The sequence below is a fragment of the Mchenga conophoros genome, linkage group LG7, assembly GCF_057382185.1.
Source record: "Mchenga conophoros isolate Kocher_MC1m ecotype Shallow Benthic linkage group LG7, M_conophoros_male_GT1.1, whole genome shotgun sequence".
Taxonomy (NCBI): domain Eukaryota; kingdom Metazoa; phylum Chordata; class Actinopteri; order Cichliformes; family Cichlidae; genus Mchenga; species Mchenga conophoros.
In genome coordinates this window covers 4,812,625-4,826,992 of record NC_140532.1, presented here as the reverse complement: position 1 = coordinate 4,826,992, position 14,368 = coordinate 4,812,625, and the positions used below count along the sequence as shown (strand labels likewise).

The 14,368-nt window shown below is 39.4% G+C and overlaps 2 protein-coding genes across 2 annotated transcripts; one reads left to right on the top strand and one right to left on the bottom strand.

Moving 5' to 3' along the window:
• The first annotated feature begins 102 nt into the window (after nucleotides 1–102).
• Nucleotides 103–5,619, top strand: mterf2 (mitochondrial transcription termination factor 2). The gene is made up of 3 exons (XM_085281658.1): nucleotides 103–298; nucleotides 407–3,252; nucleotides 4,060–5,619. Exon 3 carries the CDS (start codon nucleotides 4,086–4,088, stop codon nucleotides 5,211–5,213), a length of 1,128 nt encoding a protein of 375 aa, XP_085137784.1. The 5' UTR covers nucleotides 103–298; nucleotides 407–3,252; nucleotides 4,060–4,085; the 3' UTR covers nucleotides 5,214–5,619.
• A 4,315-nt stretch (nucleotides 5,620–9,934) lies between these two features.
• Nucleotides 9,935–14,042, bottom strand: LOC146569388 (dihydrofolate reductase). The gene is made up of 6 exons (XM_085281657.1): nucleotides 13,473–14,042; nucleotides 13,085–13,134; nucleotides 12,512–12,617; nucleotides 12,283–12,409; nucleotides 11,133–11,248; nucleotides 9,935–10,665 (listed from the first exon to the last, which is right to left on the bottom strand). The coding sequence occupies exons 1-6, from the start codon at nucleotides 13,577–13,579 to the stop codon at nucleotides 10,575–10,577; spliced, it is 597 nt and encodes a 198-aa protein (XP_085137783.1). The 5' UTR covers nucleotides 13,580–14,042; the 3' UTR covers nucleotides 9,935–10,574.
• Nucleotides 14,043–14,368: the final 326 nt, after the last annotated feature.

Sequence of the window (14,368 nt, the reverse complement as noted above, 5' to 3'; positions counted from 1 at the left end):
GTCAATAATAAACTGCTCGGCTTATTTACTTCGCCAGCCTTCTGCCCAGTTGTGTAATATGGCACCAGACTAATTAATAATAATACTGACTTTGACCTGCCATAAAACAACAGGTCACAGCTCATCGTATTACTCCACTTTCTCATTCTATGAATGCTGAGCTCTTTATAGCTGATTAATAGTACAACTATGAAAATCAATACTTCTCTCTGATGTTGGGTCCTTGGATAAATACTTGCTTAACATTAGCAGCATACTGTAATATGAAGCGGATTTTCTGTTTTGCAACACTGTAAAGGTAATATAAACAAGGACAGATCTTATCTTCGTGCATGCTATGTAAAATCTGCATGTTCTTCTTGTAACAAAGTAGTCATTCTCTTGGATAACTTTCTTTCATTTTCAGAGGTTGTTACTGCCAGAAATTGCAGTATGTTGAGGAGAGAGGGCAAACAGATAAGGGGGAAACCACACATCTCCACAGGAAACAGGTTAGTTGTTGGTCTAATAAGAGGACTTGGTCAAGATGGATTCATTGGATAAGTTGGATAGGTCAGTAAAACATACTGACTTGAGTCCCATTAGGCGATCTGGCGGAGATGCAAGTCTATGATTAAGAGCTAGTCTATTTGTAAGCGATAGAATCACATCAAATATGTTGCAATATATTTATGTTTTAGGTCTTGCCAAGTCACGCACCAGTTACATCAGTTGAGTTATGGAGCTTCTTATTTCAACTTGCTGATTTGCAGTTACACAACAAGGTTGTTGTCTGTTACATTCTGCTATAAAGCCATGCTATGAAAGGTGTCTCTAAAGAGAGGTACACAGTTTGTTGGCTTTGCAACTAATGGTACAGCTACACTCCTGTGTAAAAAGCCCTAACATGACTGCCGTTCAATGCATTCATCACAAATTAGACCCTGCAGTCGATGCTGTAAAACATGCTCGAGAAGCCATTTTTACATATTTGCTGATGAAACTCAGAAAGTCCACATAATAATGAATAAATGGGCTTGCAGGTGTGGGTAAAAGAGGGCCACATGCCCCAGATCACCCCTCCACAGGAAGCAGAAAAAATAAATCATCAAAACAGACGATACAAGTACACCCTTAGTGCTTACATAGGAATTAAGTACCAGCCAGGTGCTGCTAATCAAATGCATTTGATTAACCGAAATATCAGCAATTGTGGCCACCTCCATAAAAGCAGAGGTTCTGGCAGTTTGCTGGTGTGAAGCATTCAGGTGTGTTTTAATGCAATGCCAAAGAGGAAAAACATCAGAAATGATATTACAGAAGCAATTGTGCTGCCCATCAATCTGGGAAGGGTTAGAAGGCCATTTCCAATTCATCATTCTACAGTGAGAAAAATTATTCACCAGTGCAAAACATTCAAGACAGCTGCCAGTCTTCCCAAAAGTGGACATCCCAGCAAATTCACCCCAAGGTCAGAAATAATATGCAGTGAAATTGCAAAAAAAAACCCAAGAGCTACATCTCAGACAGAACAGGCCTCAGTTAGAAATATTGAATGTTACATTTTATGAAGGTAAAGTTAGACAAACACAAGAAATGTGTCTGTTTGGAATGCTTACTAAGAAAAAGCCTCTCCCAAAAGAAGATGGGAGCACAGCTTGGATTTACATAGTTGGATCTCGACAAACCATAAAACTTTGGAATTAGAAGAATTATGAATTATGTACTATGGACAAAATGCATCATACTACAGCTGATGAAAACCAATCACAGGATATAAGCAAAAACACCTCATACCAAATGTGAAGCGCTGTGGTGAAGGAGTAGGTTTGTTTTGCAGCCACAGGACCTGAGCACATGCAGTCATGAAGCTGACCATAACCTCTTTTGTTTACCTGCATTGAAGATTCAAATGTGAAGCCACCTGACAGGGAAATTATGTTATACAACAGGAAAATGATCTCAAGCACAGATGCTGCAATGAGACCTTGAGTGCATAAACAAAGACCTCCAAACCTCAATGAACGAAAGCAATGTTAGAACAAAAAGTGGACCAAAATTGCTTTAAAATCATGTGAGAGACCAATAAAGTCATATATAAAAGCAATAAGAAACCACCATGAGCTATGGGGGAGTTCACACACTTATCTAGAGTGTAATTTATTAGCAAAAAACAAATATTAAAAGCAAACAAACAACTGATCGAGTAGTTTTTTTCTATTTAAATGTGAATTTTTAATTTAAAAGCTCCTTAAATTTACATGGAATCTCTTGACACTTTAAGACATTATGTATTTTATATATTTTTTTTTCTTCAGTGAATATTAACTTCAACCTTGCTTTACATGCAGCAGTAATAGCGTTAATTATAACAATGTTTGAAATAAGTATGATGACAGTTCTTGTGATTTCGAGAGTCTGCCTCTGTGTGTGTAACTGTGCTACTGCTATAGATAATGAATGTGCATATGTTGATTCCTGCAGTGACTACTGTTCCTCTGCCAATAAAAGCGATCACAGGCTGCTACGCACGGACTGGAACCAATAAGTGTTTTAATGTTAGTTTTACTTGACTTGTTTATGAGGCTCATTTTTAAATCAGTGATCATGTACAGAAACAATCATCTCAAAGATGGACAGATTAGAACAGGATCTGAAAAGGATCTTTTTTTTTCTTTTTTTTAACAAAAGCACTGACCTCTTTTCCTTTGAGACGTATCATCTGTTTACTATTATATAAACTATAATGAACCCAGATACTCACTCACTCAGCAGCAGCAGCAGCAGTTCCTGTGCTACTATATGGAACAGCTTGCAGAGCTGGTGATCAAGCATCGTGATTAAGCACCAACTGCGAGGAAACTCTCCGTGCATTCAGTCCAATTCAGCCCGGCACTGATTACACTCATCAGGGCCCCGTATGCTGCAGGGTTTTGAAAGAGCACCAACTGCTGTTTGAAATACAGATTTTTGTCAAAATTATTTAATTATCAGACATATGGGCTGCAATAAAAAGAGTGCTGCTTTAAAAAACAGAGAAGTTGGGCAAATTGGTACATCAAATAAAATAACACACTTCTACATCGACCTCTCTGCATTCTGTCTGTAAAATTATTTTTCTATTTAAGTGTCAGTTGAGTTTACAGGTAGCTGGCTTGCTTGCAGTACCATTCAGGGCCTGTGGGTGCCGCTGTGGAACACCACACAACACAAAGTGTAGACGAAGGAATCGGTTTCATAACAAAACGTCACATCCTCTGACCGCTAACAAAGGTAATTCATTTTTGTTTTGCAAAGGTTTCCCCAGTGTTTCTAAAATGTATACATCTTTTGTCAGCAAGAATGAATAAATATTATAATAAATGAGCTGTCAGCTGTATATTGAGACTATCTCGCATAGTTGTTAGCTCAGCTGGCACGCTCTGTACCCGGCATGACTCTTCAAATGAAAATGCTCGGGTCAGTGCAAGAAGGGTTGTATTTTGACATGGTCAAATAAATGCCGTCAGTCATACAAGCAGCCCCTGTGAAGATGTAACGAACATGTTTATTTACAGTGCTGAAATAAAAAGCTTTGAGTAATAACAGGCTGCTTTCAAAGATGCTATCTACAAATAGTCGTCAACAGTGTCAGGTAATCGAGTTGGCTCTTGCTTTCCCCCTATGAAACATATGGCAGCAGCTGTACAGAGAGGCCATTAAGTTCCGATAAAAAGCTTCTGTTATGCATGCAAAGATAGGATGAGTGACATTAACCAAAGGAGCATGAAGCAGTGGAGTCAGAGCTGGAAGATGATGGTACAAAATGAGATGAAAGATTTAAAGTGTGTCAGTTTAGAAATAATAAAGGTAGATGAATCAATACAGGTTGTGCTTTAGAAATATCCCCCAGCTCTGCGTGTCTGGACCTTGGTTTTATTCGCTTAGAATTTCTGGAGTTAGAAAAAACATTAATGTTGTTCTGTTGTCATGATGGGCAAAACCTCACAGAGCAAGGGTGACCACAAGCGTTAAATAAATGTAAGGATTGGTCTGTGTGCTCTGGTTACTTATGTAGTTTCTTTTCCTCCTTGTGTTTAGGGGATTGGTGTTAGGAATTTGCATCAATGCTGCGTTCGATCGCGACATTCCTGTGCCTCCGGTGCCAACCTGTCACAGCTCTACCTTTAAACCTCAGATCACGTGCGACACATAGTGTAGCAGAGAACCAGCAGACTGTAGAAGCTCTTTATGATCTATCTGTGGACATCCAGAAGGTCCGGAAACTTAAAGGATGGGTGCTGCTTCAGAGTCCAGCCTATACAAAAGAAGTAGCTGAACTCCTAAAGAACATGGGGGCCTCGGGCCCCATCATTGCTCATATTTTAACAAGTCATCCTGAGGCTGTCCTCTGTAATCCTGAGCAGATTTACACTCAGAAAGAGCTGTGGATGTCTGTGTGTCCAAACCAGAGGGAGCTGGTTGGTGTCATTGAGAAATTCCCAGCCTCATTTTTCACCTCCTCCAGTCACCATGACAACCAGCGAAACAACATCTCCTACTTCCAGAGTTTAAACCTGAACAAACGAGTCATCACCAAACTCATGGCCAGCGCTCCTCAAAGCTTCAGCCGGCCAGTAGAGCAGAACGAGCTGATGGTCCACACTCTCCAACACGCCTACCAGGAACTTGGAGGGGAGGAAGCTAACATGAAAATCTGGCTTCAGAAGTTGCTGAGTCAGAACCCGTTTGTTCTTCTCAAGCCTCCAGAGGTGCTGAGGGAGAACTTCCTTTTTCTGAGAGACAAGGGCTTCAGCACACCCCAGCTGCTCCACCTGCTGTCCAGGCTGAAGGGCTTTGTGGCTGAGCTGAACCCAGACAGTATGCGTCACACTCTGCTGTACTCTCAAGACACCATTGGGTGCTCTGAGACAGAGCTGCGGGGCATCATCCTCAGGTGCCCAGCTCTTCTGTACTACCCTGAATCTACTCTGGCTGAACGTTTTGAGGGTCTTCTCAGTGCTGGGATCAGCATGTGTCAAATCACAGCGACTCCAACTGTCCTAGAACTAACTACGCAAATAGTAAATTATCGCATCCAGCAACTGAAGGCTCGAGGTTATGACATAAGGACAGGTAGTCTGGAGGTGCTAAATGGCACTAAGAAGGACTTTGAGATGAGCTTTGGAAAACTACAGCTCCGTAGGGAGAGACCACTTTTTAATCCTGTCGCCCCTTTAAAGGCGGATGATTGACACAGGTTGTATGGACGAACACTAACTGGATCCATGTCGTTCTTATGGGTATTTGTACTTTGTAAAAGATTAACGTGTCTTAATTACAAATGTGCTTTCACTTCCACTTACATTATAATCATATGTTTGAATTTATTGCTTTAGTTAAATTGGATTAACTACAATGATGCCATTTAATCTGTACAGTGAATTTTGCCTGTGAAGATGCCTTAAATTTGAATCTGAATACTCTGGAAAACAATCTATTAAAGACTTGCTTCATAATTTATTTATTTTTTACTTGTATGTTTAAAACTGGGTTTTAAAAACAGCTGAAGGTACAATGCAGAGACTGTTTCATAGCCTTTCTCTTGCCAAACTCTCCAACCTCGTGGGATGTAATGTAATTAAAATCCAGTTAACAAGCTATGGTGTGAAGTGTTGTGAATGTTTTTTTTGTCAATCTATTTAGGCTGTGTGAATTTTTCCCAATTGTAAAAAAAAAAAAAAAAAAAGAAGTAAAATCTTCACTTGTAGTTCAGACCAAAGAGAAGTGTGATTGCACCCCAACATTCAGTTTTTACAAGTCTGAGGTGTTACAAAGAAAAAGCAGTGCACTTTCATGTAGGTGTAAATTCACACTGGAAGAGATGAGAGCGGCTATGTGCTGATTTATCAGACTGATATCAGAAAGTGAGACAAATACAATGGCATCTTAATGTGTCAGTTTTTAGTGAAGATGCAGTCCCTTGTCAAAAAAAACTCCTTACAATAACGTCACATAAAACTCTGCATGACATGACAGCTCGGTGACAGACGTGCTGATTGGTCTATCAGATGTATCATGGAGAACAAACAAAGCCTTTCTAACCATTTTATTTACTGTCTGTGCAAGTGTCTCATTTTCACACAATGTTCTTGGCTGCACAACTGTTACCCTCAGGGATGAAATCTAACTGCGCCTCCGATTTTTATTGTTACTCTACAGATGGAGACACTTTATTAGAAGCTATTTCACTTCTAAAATGTCACTTCATTATCATTTCAAATGAATTCAAATGCACCCACGCAAGATAAAAATAAAAAAAAAAAAGGAACAAAAGTGATGTGCCTTTGATTTCGGACTGGACCTTTGCAACCTTTCTGGCATTCAAAAAAAATCAGTAGACTTTCATTTCATTTAGACTAAATCGATTTTCCATAAGGTTTGACTTTATTAATTAAAGGTTTTCATGTCTCTGTGTGTCACGTGGTTCTAAAAAGGCTTTTGGATAAGTGCCCATGTTAGCATAAGCCACAAAATCAATATACAATCATACTAGGCATTGTCTAAACCAAGAGAGGGGACCATAAAATGTCTCATTTTGAATGTGTCTTAATGTTTCAAAGCCAGCAAAAGCCCTTGAAACATGCTTAAGAGTGCCTTTTAATGGAAGCGAGCATCACAGCTAATGAAGTCATGACTTTATGCCTCAAGGTCCCCTCACTCTTATAATGTAGACGATGGGGGTCACAACAAAGAGACTGAGGACTTGTGTGTCTAGAGGGGCGGGGGTGTACGTTAACAACCTCCCATCTGCTGCTGTCTGAATCACTCACCATGGTCCCGTAGACATGGCCGTAGCCATTGGGCAGATGATTCAAAAAGTGAGTGCATCTGGTAAAGAATTTGAGCTCAGCAGATGGATGTTTGACTAGTTTATTTTCCAGCCATTCACAACACAGAAGCCCTGAGGGGCTGCAGCGTTACCTCGAGTAAACTGCAGCTGACGAACTAAAGGTTTCTAACTCTGCACAGCGCTGACATTTGCTTTAATTCATCATGTTGCAAGGTTACAGTGTTCGTCTTTAGCCGATGCTTAGTAATGAATACGAGGGAGTTAATCGGGACATATCAAGGCGAGGCAGATGAGACGAGGTCTCAGGTGTATAAGTGGAAGTCATCTCGATTTCTTACCCGGTGTCCTATTGTCCTCAGTGGACACCCTCATCCTCCTGTGCTGAACGCTTGAATTACACGGGCAGGCCAGAGAGGTTAATAAGTAGGAGTATAAATTGTCCTTTTTCATTTCAAACACACCAGTGGTTGAAACTCCCCGTGCTTAACATTCTGCTTTTATGGGTCATATCTCACAGGAAACAGATGACATCTGCAATTAGAAGATATGATTTCCAGCTGATGCAGGAGCTCAGACAACCACTGCTGCAGTAAATAGTCCTCATTTGAAGTCAGTGTGAGTTAAGCCCTGGCATTTTCATTTAGAAGTCTATTCTTCAAAAGCAGCGAAAGGAGGTGGAAAATGAGCTTTTTGCCACTTAAATATTCCTAGTGGAATATTTAAGTGGCAAAAAAAATCAAAATGTCTTATGTTAACCAGAAAAGAGAACCAAACATTAGAATATTTAAAAAGTAATGTTTGGGTTTTATTCATACTAATGTCACTTGAGGATTTTCAGCTTTAAAAATGTGTTTGACTCCATGCTGTGAGTTGTTCTGGTGTATTTACATTTATATCATGAACTGGAGATGCTGCGTGCTCTCATCTCAGTTTCTCTTTCCCCACCTACACTAGAAAGTTTGTTTTCTGTCACCCTGATGACACCACACAAATATACTTTACATTCTGCAGGAGGGAAATAAATGTCACATTGATGGATGTTCAATAGCAAGAAGTAAATAACTTTCTATATTGAACGTTCCATCCGAGATTCAAAACTTTGAAGCAGAGAATCATCTGTCACTTGGTGAAATCTCACCTGTTGAGGGCTGTGGTCTGTTAGACAGCACCATCGTTTATTCACACATGACTGAATCTATCACTTGATCAACCACTTGAAGCAACAGTTGCCGGTGCCTAAACCTGAGACAAGTTAAAATATGCATGCCTTTAAATAGCAGTCTTTTTTTTTTACTGAGTTTTTACTGTTTCTTCAAATAACTCTTGGGCAGTATCAAAAATCAAATTTTTGAAAGCAGGAGTAGGTTCGAGTCCTATGCTTCTACTGTTCTTACTAGGGCAGCTTATGAAAGAAGATTTCAACCAATCATGTCATCAAGCCCTGTCTTTTTAGTAACATATGTTGTATATACAAAAACGTGTGCACACGTGCTTTGAAAATGAGTTCAGAGGAGAATTGCCAGACTGCTTTGAGCTAGTAGGAAGGCAACAGTAGCTTAAATAACTACTCATTACAATCAAGGTGTACAGAACAGCATCTCTGACCACACAACAGACCTTGAAGATGGGCTACAGCAGCAGAAGACCACACCAGCTCCCACTCCTGTCAGCTAAGAGCAGCAAACTCAGCTCACCAAAATCAGACAATAGAAGATTGGAAAAATATTGCCTGGTCTGAGTCTCGATTTCTGCTGCAACATTCAGATGGTACAGTCAGAATTTGGTGTAAATAACATGAAAACATGACCCATCCTGCCTGGATCAACAGAACCCCTTTCATTTAAATGCCACAGCCTACCTGAGTATTGTTGCTGGCCATATCCAACCCCAGTGTATACCCATATTCTCATGGCTGCTTTCCAGATATTGTGCTGTGTTACAAAGCTCAAATCATCTCAAGCTGATTTCTTGAACATGACGAGGTCAGTGTACCCAAATGGCCTTCAAAGTCACCAGATCTTTTTCCAATAGAGCACCTTTGGAATGTGGTTGAGCAGGAGTTTTGTTTCATGGATGTGCAGCCGACAAATCTGCAGCAACTGAAAAATGTTTTTAATGTTATAAAAACAGAAAAGAGCCGCCCTGACTGTTAAGTAGTTTTCTTATCATTTATTGTTTCTGACATGTGTAGTGAAAACTGCACACAGATCTTGTCAAAGTTTGTTACTGTGCGTAAGATGGACTCCAGGACCAGTGCTTTGTGCAAAAGGAAAACGTGAAAAGATTTTCTTCTAGAGGGATTCAACAATGAATGATCTGTCTTTTCATTTTAAAAGAGAAAAGACTTGGAAGGATGAAGACTGAATGAATGCTTGGTGACCTTTTTCTTGACCCTTTGTGACTTCCATGCAGGGGATGAGACAATCCAAAGCGTGGGTTGGTCATGCTCTTATTCAGGAATGGGCATTTTGGGCTGCAGACTGTGACATTAATACCAGTGTTAATAGCATTTCTCTTGCAACAGTAAACTAGACATGTGCCAAAAGCCTCCTGTTCTAGTTAAAAATATTTCCTTGGATAAAGACCCCTTTGTATTCCTCATTCTTTTGGGCTTTTTAGCAACAAATGTTCCTCTTGTAATTGGATTAGTGAATAACTGTGCCACTGTGTATCCTGTCCCCGTATGCTCATTTCATTGGCTCTGATTAGATATCTACTCAGGTGGTGGTTGGTTTGAGATAAAGACTGCATGAAGTCATCATAACAGAGGTCTAAGCAAAGTAGTGATGGATGCTAGACAGGAAGATAAAAACTCCCAGAAAACTCTCACTTAGGTTTGTAGTGAAACACTGATCCATGAAGTCTTTTTCATAGACAGTCATACACCCACAGACAGTCCATGGAGCTTTTTAGTGCTAAAATATATACATAGTTTACTCATAATTGAGGTGTTTTCTTGTTCTGATTAAGTTAGATTTATTTACTGAGCAAAAAAATGCACTGGCTAGAAACAAGAGGTAAAATATTGATAATTAGTTAACAGCAGCGTGCTCATAAGCTTTTGGTCTCTTGCCTCATTGATATATCTCCATCTACTGGCTAAAGGGATCACATACAGCCAGATAAGAGTAAAGTATTTTATTAATACTGAGAAAAACAAACAAACAAACAGTGTCAATTACTTCTCCATTAAAAATTCACCGTGTACTTATGGTTCCGTCTTTAAAAACATCCCAAGAAAAGCCGGTATCAACAAATACGAGTCTCACTATTTTGAACTACCATGGATTTAAGCAGTAACATTTTAAATAAGACATATTATAATGTGAAAGCACACAGGTGGAGTTATTAAATCATCACTTTCTAAACAGGCACCTGTCAAGCTGACTGAAAGGGTAATAGATCTACTGTGATACTTGGAGTACTGGCATTGATGCAGGCTGCTGACTGACTCAAGCACATTTTCTGTGCTTCATTAAAATGACTGAGTGGGAGGACGAGATAGGAACACTGCCAAACGACAGGACAACAGGAGAAAGTGACATGCCAGATCTGATTATAGTAGCTTAAAAAAGAGCAGAAACTAAAAAAAGTAAAATAGTTGAGCAGCAAGCACTGCAGCACTGTTGGAGTGTCTGTACTTAAAGTGGCTATGGACTGCAAAGACAAAGAAGTCACATTTATACTGTTTGAATTATTCATCGACTACATTACTAAAAGTCTTTTTTAAGACATTGGCATTTCTTTAATTAAAAAAGGTATTCTACACAGTGTCGGCAGTGTCTCTCTTGAATACTTGGTATTTGAACTTAATGCCGTTCTCCTCTTGAATTTCACTTGGCACACCGGGAAATCTTATTTGAAAACACGAGAGAGAAAAAAGGTTAATTAGAACAAAAACAACTGATCATAATTTAATAAAACAATCAAAATGCAAAAGGCAGATAGGCAGAGTAGAATTATCCTCACATTCATTAAATCGGATATTAAAAGGTTGATTATAAAACTCCACGATAATCTCCCCTAAGTAAACATTTGCCAGTTTACTATTTCAATTCAGTTTTATTACAGTAACAAAGCTGTTCAAACCCTTGGTAAGCAACCTGTTAAAACCAAATGTCTCAGGCTGACAGATGGTGCTGATGTTGACTTTGTAACAAAAAGCAAAAATCACTTCCTCACTGGCGTCACAGGCTGGCTGGGTGCACATAAAAAAAAAAGCAAACTATTTCATAAGAATTTCAGTGCCAGCAAATTCACAAAGAGACACTGAGCCTTTGGGATCAGTATGCCCTGCACTTCAGATGAGGTGAAAACTTACCCTTCCTGTAGTTGAAATAGATTTTTGTCAAATTCTGGGAAGAAAACATCACAGTCATAGTCAGCCATGACGTCTGTCAGGTAAAGCAGGTCACACCAAGGGTGGTTTAATGCATCCTGGTTAAAAGGAAAAGGAAGAGAAATGCTATTCACATTGAGGATACTAAAATACAGTTTTCCCCAAAGTAGATTTTAGGATGTTGTTGGTGGATCTTATTCCCTATCATATGTATGATAGCCCTGAGAAAGATACTCTAAATGTATGCAAATATCCTCTGACAACCAGAGAACACAGCTAATTGCTATAGCCACTGCAACTCTGTTAAACCACTAGAAACAAATGTGTGAAAAGCTGATCAATATATCACCCACTCAATATAATTTAACTTTAATGAGGTGCTGAAGCTTACAAAACAAGAATGCTGTGTGTTAACATGTCACTTTGGAAATAAGGCACTTTGTTATGCAATGGGAGAAAATCACCATCCACTTAGAGCTGAGTATGTGAATAATGTTCCTTGGTGCTAAAACACACCAAGGAGCCACATTTAAAGCCTCTTACTTTAAATGTGGGAAACTCTAAGCATACATTTGAATTTTTCACCTGTAACTCAGGATGTAGAGTCAGTAGTTAGTTTCCCGGCTCCTCCAGTCTGCAGACTGACATAACCTTAGGTAAGATACAGAAGCCTGAATTGCCCCCAATGCAAACGTGTGTGTGAATGTTAGGTAAAGTGCTTGGATATAGAAAAAAGCCCTGTGTGTGTGTGTGATACTGGGTGAATGAGGCCTCTAGAAAAAAAACACTTTGAGTACGTACTTAGACAAGAAAAGTGCCATATACATACCAGTCCATTTACAATTTATTCAAATATCACAGTAAGTTAGGACAGTTCAGACACGATCCATGTTAAAAACTAGCTGGAAGGTGGATGAATTGAGGGCTTACACCAAAGTAAATATTCTTTTTGACTCCAAATCATGCAAGTCTATTATAGTAGAGTCCAAGAATAAAAATATGGAGTCGTACATAAGCTCCAGTCTATGGTTTCTAAGTTATGGCTTCACTTCTTTACACGTGAACATGTGAATAACAGGTCCTACACTTTAAATACACTGCAGTCTAGGTGGATATTGCCATACTGGTTTACCTTGTAAAGCTGCACTCCACCAACAATCCAGATGGTCTCTATTAAGTCAGCGAGGGGGGGCTCTGCAGCCAGGCGGATGGCACTGTCAAAGTCTCGACACAGGAAGTGTGCGTGATCGGGAACCGTGCTGAAATCAAGACCGCAAAAAGAAAAGATGATGAAGAGAAAACGGGGAAAAATAAAACTGATTTCTGGATGATCTGAATTTGTGTGTCTGTGTAACACTCACTCCAGGGTTTTACTCAACACCACATGCAAAATATTGGGAAGTGGAAACAAAGATTCAGGGTGGGAGTTCCAGCAGAGTCTACCCCAAACCATAAAATTCATCCTTCCTGTGTTTTACAGAATAAAACATAATTAATATCTTGGCCTTTGTAGTTTCTGTTTCTTTTTAAATTATTGAACATAATATAGGACTGGGTATCAAAAGGTTCTAATGAATTAAGCCGTCCTCACAGAATTTACACAACTACAGTAAAACATTGACAAATCCCTCAGTCCTAATGCCAAACTGAACTGTTTCTTATTACTGTCCTTATTACTTGCTTTTTTATGAACTCTTCCATGATTTATTAATAATAATTATTATTTTTTGAGAGGGTGGCTGTAGGTCAGCATGTAGAGAGCTACATAGGAACCAGTCCATTTACCATTTTTTAAATGAATATTATATTTTTTTTTAAATGTGCTCATTACGTTTTGGTCCCTAAAGGCAGATGTGGTTTTGGAAGCAGTGTTTCAAAATTGTGAATGACACCCGGACCTCTATGACAAATGTATGATGGGATGTGAAGAATACCTGGTCTCGACACCGTTTTGACAGTGTTCATAAAGTACTGGAATTCAGTCCTGTGAAAGTCACATTTCCAGTGTTAAGTCAGGCAGAAAACAGTTGCATTTCACAGTAAGCTCATTATTCTGAGAAAGCTGACTGCTGCTCACAGGGTACATCTTTTATTATCCTCAAACTCTGACTTCTAGCACTGCTGCCCGCACTGTTACAACTTAATGACACTGATATTTACAGCACATACTGATTGTTACCTTTGTAACTTGCTGTTTGAACCATTATAGATAAGCAAAAGGTAAAACTCTCATCAACTGTCGCCCATGCATAGACTACTTATTCTATTTGATTTTTTAAAATTAATTTATTAAAAGCGTCACCACAGTGGTTTAACTCTTACGGTAAATCCCAGGGCAGTTTTCCATCTTTCCCGATCCCCATGTCGTTGCAGGCTGCTGCAATGAGGCGAACGGGTTTCTTTTGCAATTTTTCCCAGCTCGTTTCCATCTCCAGCAGCACTCAAGCCAAACAAATCAGAAGGGATCAAGCTCTGCATCGAGAAATGCGCCTGTGTGGGAACAATTTATTGGGGTTTGGATTCTATCGCCGCCCACCGAGTCCAAGCTCCTTATTGGACACGGTCAGTGCATCCACAAGAGGTTTGTTCGCGTTTTTCGCAGCAACGTGACTCACGAGGTGCCCTCTTCGCTAATGCACAATAATCCCCTAAAATATTCAGACCCTTGTGTTACTCTAGTGAAAACAAAGTGAACGGTTTAGTTCAAAATCTCAACACAGCTGCTGCAGACACGAAAGCTGGTAAGTAAACAAAGATGAACTTTGATTAAATTGCAAAGTAACAAAGTGTGCTGCAGGGTTCAGACAGGAAAGTCAAAAAGACAAAACAACAACAACAACAAAAAAAAAAAACAGTCTCCAACAAAACATAATCCAACAGAAGAACAATGTGAGGCCAGAAAGACCCCAAAGCACTTTTGGATAAATGCGTAAAGGTGGATAAACGCTGAAGGAGAAGACGACTTGGAGCGAAGAACGATAGAAAGCAGAACCAATCAAATGTTCACTAATGAAACTGATCAGGAGCACACAGACAGGAAACCAAACCAACAGATATGATTGGTTAACTAACTAAAAGGGGGGTTATTCCCGCTTTGAGTTACAGGGATTCTTAATCAATTTAGAGATGTAGACTACAAAACATATTTTGCAGTCTTGAGCCACCTTTTCTTTTTCTTTTGCTTCCAAGGAGTTATGTTTTCTTCTATCTTTAAAAGT